The 13,466-nt window shown below is 39.3% G+C and overlaps 1 protein-coding gene across 1 annotated transcript; it reads right to left on the reverse strand.

Annotated features, from left to right (window-relative positions):
- On the reverse strand, window positions 210–13,069 carry LOC8058306 (serine carboxypeptidase 2). Its single transcript, XM_021447230.1, is given in 10 exon segments — window positions 210–476; window positions 618–726; window positions 10,662–10,757; window positions 11,025–11,047; window positions 11,049–11,153; window positions 11,449–11,733; window positions 11,916–12,001; window positions 12,134–12,226; window positions 12,331–12,426; window positions 12,577–13,069. Coding segments are annotated over 10 exon segments (1,506 nt in total). The 5' UTR covers window positions 13,034–13,069; the 3' UTR covers window positions 210–320.

Raw genomic sequence — 13,466 nt, forward strand, 5'->3', positions numbered from 1 at the left:
GTTATCTAATCCTTCCGCTCTATTGTAATGAAATATTATTCATGATGTAATAAACACTTATGATGATACTTTGTAACATATCGACTTATGTGGGTGACTGCTCTTTGGGCATATATAAGGTTTATGAACCTTGTTTTATCCTTAAAATTGGGTGTGACACGTTATGGTCCCGTCATTATAATTTGCACTTACATCAAGCAACAACTACGTGACCATGATAATTTGATAGCCCATCTTTATTCATGATTTCATTCCATTGTTTCCCCATTCACACCAAAGGTGATATTTCTCATTATTTATGCTGAGAAAATAAATGGGAGTTACGCGGCAGTTCCATTTTTAGGCATGGGTTCCCCATTCAAGAAGTGTTGAAACAGCATGAGCGCCTGTCTGGGGCGGTGGAGAGGAACTTCGTGCCCTGCCCCACGGACAGTCACCAAGGTCAGCCCATTGTACACTTTGCTCCATCCACCAACCTGTTCAAAGCAATCACACAAAGAACAGCACAAGCATCAAGTAAAGGATATATGATAGGCATATTGAATTTAGAAATGTGTGCATTGGTTTCACATATATCTATCATCAGGGAGCCAGGTTGAGACAGGGGTGAAGCTCACCTCCTTGATGTCGTCATACCAAGGATACCAACTAACGACAGTTGGAAGGTCCAAAGCATCAATGGAGTATCTCGTTGCTGTCAAGGGGACTACCGAGTCCGTGTCTCCACTGGAAATTAAACAAACCAAATATCACTCGTTCTACTAAAGTTTACTAGATAAGATGATCAGCTGAATCACTGATGGAAATTTAGGATTCTAGTTATAAATTTAGTGCCGATGCATTATGCCATCAAGCGTCAACATCTCGTCCCGTCAGAATGCTCTACGCAGCGAAATACAATTTCGATTCGTCTGTAAATGAATTCAAATGCAGTTTTATGTCACTTTCTGACTAATTCAGTTTCTCGCTAAACGTGATGATGACAAAAGTTGATAGTGACGCTAAGTTCGGTTAAAGGAAAACTTGAGCCTAATTGACCGAATTTTATTGTTTATGAGCATGGACAGATCTATAGGGGGGCTCTAGCCCCCCTACAGCTGGTGTGTCAATAGAAATATGGGGAGGATGAGGGAGAAGAAGAGGTGGAGGAAAGAAGAAAAATAGAGAGAGAGGAGAAAGAAGAAGAGACCAGCCCTACTTCAATCATGTTCTGCATCCGCTACTGTTTATGAGTACAAGTTGGAACAACTCAGCTTTATAATCGGTAGTCTAATTATAGCCTGTTGCTATTCCATGATTTCCGCTCGAGAAAATGACTATCGAGAAGGAGAGTACATACCCTTTTGGCCTAAAAGGCTGAAACATTTTGTATTTTTATTTATGTTATTTGCATGCGTTAACTTACTACAGTACGTAGCTTACCTTCTTCGATGAGACTAGGGGCGCGTTTAGTTTATGAAGTCACTCCATATTTCAATAGATGATATATTATAAACTCATTCTTTATATACATATGGTAGTTATTAGCTTGTGAGGAATGATGCGGTAATAAATCAACTAATTTTATTAATTTCAGAAACCATATATGTAACACCCTAAAAATTATTCCTTTTGAAATATAGATAAAATTATTTAATTTTGTATTTTTGTGCTCATGAAAATATAGGAAAAATAATATTAAATTAAAATTTATTATAAGGCATAGCAATATTATTATGCATACATGCTGGTGCATATGTTTTGAAGTGATGCTTGTTGCTCCTTTATGTGTTGATAGTAAGAAAAATATTTAAAATACGTTTAGTAGATCAATCTTCCTTATTTGGCACGTATTTATCTTTTATCTACAACCAAATTCCTTGTTTCTAAGCTCAAATTTTGATTAGGACCTTCCTAAAATCTTTTCTTTGTCACTCAAAGCACTTCTTTTAGTTCCTCGTCCATCAAGCAATCTCTACAAACTTTTCGGGAATTTTTCCATCTTCTATTCTCACTTTTCTATGAGCATAAATCTAATTTTTAGATGTCCCAAATTATCTTATCATGAGATCCAAATACGTTATTTGAGTTCCTCATATTCCATAATGTCTCTGAGAATTTTTTCCGAATTTTCGGAGCTTTCGGAGTATTTTTCGTGGCTAAACTACTAATTCTAAACTTTTCTAGAATTATTTTATCAATGAAAATAATTAATTCGAAATTAATAAATCTCTTATTATTTTTCCAACGTCAAAGCCCATAATAAATCCCAAAAACCATATAGTTATTTACTAATGGGCTTTAATAATTAATTAGGCCTATTAGTAAAGATGAATGTTGCAAATCAATTAGTACCATATCGCTAGTTGACGTGGAGGTGTGGAGTTTCTCTACATATATATATACCAACCCCTTAGGCAAAGCACACCAAAAAAAAAACTACCAGATGAGAAGTCTCTAGTTTGGAAATTTCTAATGTAGTAAAATTATATTTTCTCCTCCTCTCTATATCGCCAATGGCCAATCCCGATGACTACTCAAGCGATCGGTTTGCAGCTCTGAAGTTTACCTTGCCTGCCTCCGTCCGTCTCCAGCCAGGTCATGCAGAAGTCGGATCTTGATCTTGGCTAGCACCAGGATGCCTCTATATCTACTGAATCTAGTCTTCCGTACATGCTATTCGTCAATGCTCGATCTCCGTTACCGTGAATCTGCAACCTACTGAAAATCCTATGAAGGTACATGTCCTAGGTACCAGACCTGAATTTTGCTCTCTAACTTGCCCAGATTGTCTTCTAGTCATCACGTGCCTTTGATTAACCTTTTCTCAACAGAAAAACTAGCTGCATCTATGCGTGACCTTACTGATGAGCTGCTGGACTGCTCCCAAAACTCCAGAACCCGCCGTCAACTTCCTGGTGTCGAGAGCCATCTAATGCTTGGGACAAAATCTGCCATGGTCATCATTCGTTATACACTAAGGTTTCTATTGTTTCATTATCTTCGATCCATTCAAGTAACGTTGAGAACATAGTGACATAATTTATGTGTTAATTAGAGTTAATCGTGTGGTACGTTAGTAAATTTTAGAAATAACATATTTATTTTAATTAATTTCTGTGCAATTGGCTTTCGAATTATAAGAATATAAGCTTAACGTCTGTCTTCTACATGTCAAATGTTATTTTGATAAAAGGCAATATTAATATATTTTAAATTTGTAATCCAGCCGACTGAGTTCAAAATACGTTTTCTGATATTTACAAATTTGCCACTGAAACTGTTTTAGCCATAAAATCTTCGTTCTAATTCCGTTTTGACCCATTCAAATTGTGTTAGGTTCATAATAATGAGATCTACATGTTAGTAAAATTATTTTACTCAGTTTGAAACTTTTAAATTTCGTGACTTTAATTAATTAATTACTTTTCTATATAAAATCATAGAAAATTCATATCTCCTTCGTTTTAAATCCGATTTTCGTGATCTTTACGTCTGTGAGATCGTAGCGATGCGTAGAATCATTTTATAAACTTTTTATACTGTTTTTATATGATTGGTGTACTGTTCTAATTGTAGCTTTGTTTGCTCGTGTATGCTTTCTTCGATTGTTTGTGTGATCGATGATCGAGTTTAGACGGAGAGCAGTTTTGGTGATCAAGATCAAAGCTTTGGCAACAAGTAAGACCAACAGAACCTAAATGATAAGCAAGAGCATTTGGATCAAGGCAAGTATAGCATTTGGATTTTATTTGTGTGACCATGATCGTGTGACTAGATTAATGTTAAGTAATAAATGATAAAAATGACTTTTTAGTCACTTGACGATTTATCTGTAAGTGATAACCGGGACAACAGTGCAACCATGAGGGCTATAATGGCTCTGGCTTTAGCTCAGTATGAAGACATTTTCTAGCTTGTTAGAGGTTACCCGAAAGGGCGGAGGGGCTGAACCGTTTTGGGTATAGTGTGGCCTCTGTCTGTATGTGTATAGGCTGCGAGTCATTGTGCCATCGGAAGGGGGGCTCTATATCTGCGCGCAAAGGAAACCTTGCGGCCCTAACATGTTAGACGAACTTTTGAAAGGCTTCATAGTGATCCCTGCCGACCTTCCTTGGAAGTGGGTTAAGAGGCTGATCACCTCGGGCGAAAGGGTAAATCTTGACTCATGGGTAAAGATGTGCAACCTCTACAGAGTGTTAAAACTAGTATACTAGCCGTGCTCACGGTCATGAGCGGCCTTGGGGATTCTTGCATCGACGATGATGATTCTTGTGTGTTTTATATGTTCATTATTTATTATTTAATGCTCTACATTATTTATGTCACATTGATCATGGGATTGTGGGATCTATACAATCTAGTTGCTATACTTGTGGAGTTCGACATGGACTCATTCTTGCTATTTCCCCAAACCTCAGGAGAAGTTTAGGCTTGTGATCAACCAGTCAGTTGGATCCTGTAGAGAGGAGTTAATACCCGGAGTTTGGAGTTGTCTATCCGTTGTTTGCTATCAAAGGTTATCTCTTTTATATTATGTACGTTATATAACTTTTGCATTGTCTTTTGATATTACCCCTTATTTGTAGCTATATGTGAGATTTGGCTTCTAAGACTCACATATGGTGCATATCTGGTTTTGTTCTTAAAATCGGGTATTACAAAGTGGTATCAAAGCAATGCTGACTGTAGGACGCAGGCCTAGTTAGAAATCGGTCGTCTTAAGGTTTTGGAATTGTCATAAAATCCTTGCTCTATAAACCTTGGTATTTTCATCCATACTACATCCCTATCCTTGCTATTTGTCTCTACCTTGTTGGTTGTTTTAAAAGTACTTGTTCTCACCTTCACTCCTTGATTTGGTATGCTTTTAGAACCTTTTCTTACCACCTTCTTGCGTCTTTGAAATATAAGTTTTAGGATCTTTACCCTTAACAGGAAGAGAACGATAGTATCGCAAGTTGAGTCAATGTTTGAAGTATGAAACTTTAATGTCTTGTTGGTTTGTCATTATGCTTATGCTTGATTTGGATCTTTGTAATGAGTGCAATGATCTTGTGGGATTTCTTCACAATTTCATTAGTTTATAGGCCTAAGGCATAAGGATTAATGAAATAAGTAGTTGGGTTTGGTTATATCTTGTTTCTATCCCCTGCTGATTTCTGGAGCAGTCTGCGATGATTCTGGAGTATCTCAAGTTTTGATCGTCCAAAGTCTATCAACGTTTTCTGGTAACAACTAGACTTCAAGATCTTTCCCTGACCGCAAGAAGCACCCTCATGGCTATTATGGTTTAGAAGTTACAAAAATCACAAGATGATACAAATGTGCTGTCAAGAATCTGGACCAGTTTCGGTTGCTTACTGTTTAGACATATATAACTATAGAATTTGGAAAAGTGTTCTATAGAAAAGTTGTAGAGTATTTGCTAAGCTTTCCAACGGTATAAGCTGGAACGTATTTGGATAAGTAGAACCTGAGATATGATATTTACACCTGGATGTTTCTGTTCTGTTTCAAAATCTGGACAGATCTGGTATTCCCTATTTTCAGATACCTTAACGTCAGAATCTAGGAAAAAGTTGTATATGAAAGTTGTAGAGGATTTTCTAAGCTTTTCAAATATATAAGGATCATCTCCAGATGAGTTAAGTAGCTCGGGATATAACTTCTGGAAGCTGCTGCACCTTTGCTGAGACATTTTCAGGATGGATATTAAGTTTGGTTGTTTTACCTGAGCTTAAAGACAGAACCTAAGGAGGTCTTCTACAGGAAAGTTGCTGGGAATTTCATAAGTGTTCTAACGGTATAAGCCACAACTCTATTGGATTCATAGAATAAGAGTTATGTCCATTTTACTACGCTGGTGTTTTTCATATCGCGAGGAAATTTCAGGATACCTGTTTGCTCTATTGCACATAAGTTCTTTGGAATGTCAGAGGTTCTCAATGTTAAGTTAACCTGTCTGAAAAACATGCAAGCTACCTTTCTTGTGCCCTAGTTGACTTTTCATAAGGGGGGTAGCCTAGTTAAAGAAGTTACAAGGAGAATGATTGGTTAATGTTGGATCATATGTTAGGATCACAAATGTTTGGTGAATTTGGTTTTGTTCCAAGGTATCAACCCACTTGGAGAATATAATTGGAGGTTTATGTCATTACTGATACTACTAAGAGTTGCGTATGAAGATCAGATGACACCAAGTTCTACAAAGCTTTATGTACAAAGTGAGAGTGAAGCAACTTAACTGTGATAAACTGTGATAAAGGTACTAACAATTGGAACTTAGTCATGAAGCCAACCTTGGATCAAGAGACTCGGTACAACAAATTTTAAAGACTATATGATGTGTAGCATTTAAAAAGGTTATGAGGACTAGTCCCTAATGTCTCCCCAATCAATCTCATCTTAAGGGGGTAGCCTAGATAAGATTGATTGGGGAGACATTAGGGACTAGTGCCTTAGTTGGAAGTATCTTTTATGCCTCTGGATGAGAAGTCAATATCATGTGTAGGTATTACCCTTGTTTGAGCTATGAGTAAAAAAAAAACCTTATCTATACAATGTGCACTACTGAACTCTTGGAAACAATTGAGGGAGATGTTCGGAGTGACGAAAGCAATGGAATGGCTACTAAGGAGCTACTAGAGGAAGTGAATAAGGTTCAAAAGTGGAGTGTCCATGTTTCTTTGATCACCATCTTTCGAATCTCGAGGACGAGATTCATCTTAAGGGGGGTAGAATTGTAACACCCTAAAATTTATTCCTTTTGAAATATAGATAAAATTATTTAATTTTGTATTTTTGTGCTCATGAAAATATAGGAAAAATAATATTAAATTAAAATTTATTATAAGGCATAGCAATATTATTATGCATACATGCTGGTGCATATGTTTTGAAGTGATGCTTGTTGCTCCTTTATGTGTTGATAGTAAGAAAAATATTTAAAATATCGATCTTCCTTATTTGGCACGTATTTATCTTTTATCTACAACCAAATTCCTTGTTTCTAAGCTCAAATTTTGATTAGGACCTTCCTAAAATCTTTTCTTTGTCACTCAAAGCACTTCTTTTAGTTCCTCGTCCATCAAGCAATCTCTACAAACTTTTCGGGAATTTTTCCATCTTCTATTCTCACTTTTCTATGAGCATAAATCTAATTTTTAGATGTCCCAAATTATCTTATCATGAGATCCAAATACGTTATTTGAGTTCCTCATATTCCATAATGTCTCTGAGAATTTTTTCCGAATTTTCGGAGCTTTCGGAGTATTTTTCGTGGCTAAACTACTAATTCTAAACTTTTCTAGAATTATTTTATCAATGAAAATAATTAATTCGAAATTAATAAATCTCTTATTATTTTTCCAACGTCAAAGCCCATAATAAATCCCAAAAACCATATAGTTATTTACTAATGGGCTTTAATAATTAATTAGGCCTATTAGTAAAGATGAATGTTGCAAATCAATTAGTACCATATCGCTAGTTGACGTGGAGGTGTGGAGTTTCTCTACATATATATATACCAACCCCTTAGGCAAAGCACACCAAAAAAAAAACTACCAGATGAGAAGTCTCTAGTTTGGAAATTTCTAATGTAGTAAAATTATATTTTCTCCTCCTCTCTATATCGCCAATGGCCAATCCCGATGACTACTCAAGCGATCGGTTTGCAGCTCTGAAGTTTACCTTGCCTGCCTCCGTCCGTCTCCAGCCAGGTCATGCAGAAGTCGGATCTTGATCTTGGCTAGCACCAGGATGCCTCTATATCTACTGAATCTAGTCTTCCGTACATGCTATTCGTCAATGCTCGATCTCCGTTACCGTGAATCTGCAACCTACTGAAAATCCTATGAAGGTACATGTCCTAGGTACCAGACCTGAATTTTGCTCTCTAACTTGCCCAGATTGTCTTCTAGTCATCACGTGCCTTTGATTAACCTTTTCTCAACAGAAAAACTAGCTGCATCTATGCGTGACCTTACTGATGAGCTGCTGGACTGCTCCCAAAACTCCAGAACCCGCCGTCAACTTCCTGGTGTCGAGAGCCATCTAATGCTTGGGACAAAATCTGCCATGGTCATCATTCGTTATACACTAAGGTTTCTATTGTTTCATTATCTTCGATCCATTCAAGTAACGTTGATAGTGACATAATTTATGTGTTAATTAGAGTTAATCGTGTGGTACGTTAGTAAATTTTATAAATAACATATTTATTTTAATTAATTTCTGTGCAATTGGCTTTCGAATTATAAGAATATAAGCTTAACGTCTGTCTTCTACATGTCAAATGTTATTTTGATAAAAGGCAATATTAATATATTTTAAATTTGTAATCCAGCCGACTGAGTTCAAAATACGTTTTCTGATATTTACAAATTTGCCACTGAAACTGTTTTAGCCATAAAATCTTCGTTCTAATTCCGTTTTGACCCATTCAAATTGTGTTAGGTTCATAATCATGAGATCTACATGTTAGTAAAATTATTTTACTCAGTTTGAAACTTTTAAATTTCGTGACTTTAATTAATTAATTACTTTTCTATATAAAATCATAGAAAATTCATATCTCCTTCGTTTTAAATCCGATTTTCGTGATCTTTACGTCTGTGAGATCGTAGCGATGCGTAGAATCATTTTATAAACTTTTTATACTGTTTTTATATGATTGGTGTACTATTCTAATTGTAGCTTTGTTTGCTCGTGTATGCTTTCTTCGATTGTTTGTGTGATCGATGATCGAGTTTAGACGGAGAGCAGTTTTGGTGATCAAGATCAAAGCTTTGGCAACAAGTAAGACCAACAGAACCTAAATGATAAGCAAGAGCATTTGGATCAAGGCAAGTATAGCATTTGGATTTTATTTCTGTGACCATGATCGTGTGACTAGATTAATGTTAAGTAATAAATGATAAAAATGACTGTTTAGCCACTTGATGATTTATCTGTAAGTGATAACCGGGACAACAGTGCAACCATGAGGGCTATAATGGCTCTGGCTTTAGCTCAGTATGAAGACATTTTCTAGCTTGTTAGAGGTTACCCGAAAGGGCGGAGGGGCTGAACCGTTTTGGGTATAGTGTGGCCTCTGTCTGTATGTGTATAGGCTGCGAGTCATTGTGCCATCGGAAGGGGGGCTCTATATCTGCGCGCAAAGGAAACCTTGCGGCCCTAACATGTTAGACGAACTTTTGAAAGGCTTCATAGTGATCCCTGCCGACCTTCCTTGGAAGTGGGTTAAGAGGCTGATCACCTCGGGCGAAAGGGTAAATCATGACTCATGGGTAAAGATGTGCAACCTCTGCAGAGTGTTAAAACTAGTATACTAGCCGTGCTCACGGTCATGAGCGGCCTTGGGGATTCTTGCATCGACGATGATGATTCTTGTGTGTTTTATATGTTCATTATTTATTATTTAATGCTCTACATTATTTATGTCACATTGATCATGGGATTGTGGGATCTATACAATCTAGTTGCTATACTTGTGGAGTTCGACATGGACTCATTCTTGCTATTTCCCCAAACCTCAGGAGAAGTTTAGGCTTGTGATCAACCAGTCAGTTGGATCCTGTAGAGAGAAGTTAATACCCGGAGTTTGGAGTTGTCTATCCGTTGTTTGCTATCAAAGGTTATCTCTTTTATATTATGTACGTTATATAACTTTTGCATTGTCTTTTGATATTACCCCTTATTTGTAGCTATATGTGAGATTTGGCTTCTAAGACTCACATATGATGCATATCTGGTTTTGTTCTTAAAATCGGGTATTACAATATACGAAAAGATAATTCAGTCAAAGCGCTATACGTGAGTCGGCTGTGTTGCGTCCCTTGCCCTCTTGCAGAAGCTTCGATGAGGAACATAAGCAGCTCACATAATCGTGTCGAAGATTATTTACGAAATAGGGGCACTCAAGGATATATCAATAGTCAGGCCGGAGAACATGCATATAGGAAACAAAATCTACGTCATGAACTAGCGTTTTTGGTATTGGCCACATATCAGTAGTTACCAGCGGTATAGGTGGATATGAATTCAACATCGGTTCCTCCAAATTTGAGAGTGGTTCCTATATTAAAATACAATTCTAAATATTTATATTCCTGAATAAAATCAATTTCTAGAGATTACTTAATTCAGTCTTTTTCTTAAGTTTAACCGAATTTATAGAAAAGAGTGCGAAGATTTAGATACAAAATTAATATCGTTAAATACACCATAAATAAACTATATTTTTATATGCTTATTAGGTATGACATACTTTTTTCATAAATTCGCTCAAATTTAAAGTTTGACTTAAGATAATTATAGAAATTGAATTACTTCAAAATAGAGTGAGTAAATAACATAAAACTAAAGGCATATACATTGTATATAACTGGTCCTAAATATTGGCAAGGGGTGACAAAACTTTGAAGCCGATCGATCAAATTATGTGCTGCTTGACTTGTTAGAAACTGACGACTCAAACCTGTTTGTGGACTAAACTGTGTCTAGAAAGGAATTAGTAATAACACCTTTTTCTTTCAGAGTGCAATGAAATGAAACCTAGCTATAACGATATAGTGTGATTCGCAATAGGAAAATAACAAAAATAAAACACATGATATACGTACATACAAAATATCTAACAAATAGTATCGAAATAAATCAGGGTTCAAAGAACAGACCTGAAGACCCATATTCTCAGGCCAGCTGCAATAAGTTCCTTGTAGATATGAAGCATGGACTTTGGTGAATCTCCCCAGTTGTTGCTGATGGTGTCACTGCTGTCATTAAGCAACACATGCATATAAGCACCAAACTACCAGCACATGAAACAAACTTTGCCAAACTCCCTTTTATTTTGCAATAGATAGATTGCGACTATACAGAATCGGTTTTTTTGTGACAATCGAAAATTAACGCACTCAAAGCTATGGTTTGAACTTGCTAGTTTATGACGGCCGTTTTAGACCAGTTTATAAATGTGAAGCTATATATATATCTATATATCTATATTCATTCATTCATTCACGTGGTGATGCACGCACCTGCAGGTGGCCCATGTGTAGTTTTATGCCGGTGACGTTGGCGTGGAGAGCCCGTTGCACCTCCGGGCGGTTGTAATACACTGTGGAGTGTCTTTCGGTGCACGTGTCATAAGATGCCCTCATCCATGGCTGCATGCGTTCATCGTGTGTCCGAATATACGTTGTGTACACGGCCCAACGGCGGAGAAAACAAAAACCGATCAGATCAGTAGAGACGACAACGTACAAGAAGGGAAAAACAAATCAAAGGCGCCACAAACTAGTTAAAGCGAACGTTGCAAACTTTGCCAGCATAACCCCCAAATGCAACTTAACTTATCCCAGGTCCAAACCACAGGGCGTTTTTAATTTATTGGATTGCAAAAGCAGCTACGAGCGTTCAGAGATGAGAAGGCATTGCAACAAGCTAGTAGCTACGACTCACGTAGCGGCCCTTGAGCCTCCGGATCCTCCTGGGCGTGGACGACGACGACGACGACGACGTCTGGTTGCACGTTGGCGTGTACATGCTGTAGGGGTCGATGTCGCCCTGCTCCGCTGTTGCTGCGTCGTAGGCGGCGTTACACGGTGGCGACGCGTGCTCGATTTCGTCGTGCACGCAGGTGGCCTCCAGAAACCGGTACGTGGCGTCGGAGATGAGCCCGTGGTTCCACCATGACTCGAACGTGCCCACTTGGTCGTGGTAGTCGTCCGTCACCGCGTTCCCGACCTAGCTTGAATCAAATCAATAAAATAACGTAGCATATATATGATGTGCCTTCACATCGATACGATTAGTTTGGAGCGCAGGTATGTACAAGATGACAATGCAAGAGGATCGGCGACGTGGACTGATCATATGATGCGTGCTATAGCTAGCTAACTGCAGGGTAGCATTGATCGAGCGTGTACCATGAAGCCTTTGAAGTTGATAATCGGTTTCTCCACCCCTTTGTTCTTCCGGTACACAATCTGTGAGAGCTGCGGAAGGTAGTGCCCTACAGACCGATTTGAAGAATTACCGATGATTGATCGATGTTAATTACACATAGACTGCATTATATTGGAGGAGAAACAAACAGATTGGAGCAGAAGACTTGCTAGCTAGATGGGAAAGTTAATTAGATTGCCTGCGTAGCTCTCCCCAGCGATGTAGAAATCGCGGTACTTGTACTGCGGAAACCTCTCAAACCATTTCACCAAAAACTTGTACGAATCATGAGCTGCATGGAGAAGTTTTGGAAAACGCGCGCTGAAACCATGGAACAAACAGAACAAACCACAAGCAAGACACACACAGGCTGGCACGTGAATTAATCAAGCGAACCTGTTCTCCGGTCGCCGGAGTTGTAAAGGTCGGAGGTGGTGTTGGTGTAGGAGAATCCGACGCCGGCCGGCGAGTCCAAGAACAGGATGTTCGCCGCTGCATGCAACCATTCAGCTCAATGACATCACATGGTTTGTTAACACGCCAACATCATCACTACTTTCACAACAAACGAAAAAGAAAGCTAAAGCCACCGCTCACCCACCGATGCCAGCCGCAACCGCAACTGCAAGAGTCGTACCGTACCTCTGTTCCACCGGTACCTGTTGAGGAAGAGCGCCGCGCCGTCAGGCCGGATGCGGAACGCGCCCCGCTCCTCGGAAGCGCCGTACGCCACCGACGAGCACCCAGGCCCGCCATTCAGCCACAGCACGAGCGGTGCTGGCTGAGCCTTCGGAGGCACCTCCTGAAGCCAATAGAACAGTGCTCGGCCTGCGTGATGGTCGACGGTGACGTACCCTGAGTACATGGGGAAGTCCACGTCGGCGGGCTGCCCGGGCACCCAGACGACGCGGTCTGCTTCATGCCCTGCTTGTTTGTTCGCCGTGGCCACCACTACCGTCGTCGTCGCCCGGAGCTGCGCTACCCACGTCAATAGCACAGCCGCGGCCACTACGGCTACAGGGAAACGACCGCTCATGGTCATGGACCTGGTTCGTGGATTACAAAATGTCCCTTCGCCCACTTTGTTCACGAAGCACATACATACACAGAATGCAAATGTATTTCAATTCTTGTGATGCTTTATTAGCTGGAAATACTTGGTAGCTAGCTAAAGTGGCCATATATAGACAGGATAGAGTTGATAGATGTCACTGTTTACTTTGGTTTGGACCGCACGCTTTCCTGAGGTTACCTTCTTTTTCCAAATTTCAGTTTGCTGGGCGAATTAATCCGGCTACGACAAGGAAAATCCACAACATGATTGTGATGACGTTACTAGAATATACTAAAGCGCGCGCAATAGGGTGTAAGGGGCATGTGTGGCACGCGCTGTGTTCAGGCGCTGCCGCCCGAAAAATTTTGTGTTTAGAGGTAGTCACTGAGGGGAGCAGGGAGGAGCGGAAGAGGGAGTCGAAGAGGATGGCCGGCAACTATGGCGGGAAAAAAGAGAGTTTAGAGGGCCAGCGGCAACC

Source organism: Sorghum bicolor, chromosome 9, assembly GCF_000003195.3.
Source record: "Sorghum bicolor cultivar BTx623 chromosome 9, Sorghum_bicolor_NCBIv3, whole genome shotgun sequence".
Classification (NCBI taxonomy): Eukaryota; Viridiplantae; Streptophyta; class Magnoliopsida; order Poales; family Poaceae; genus Sorghum; species Sorghum bicolor.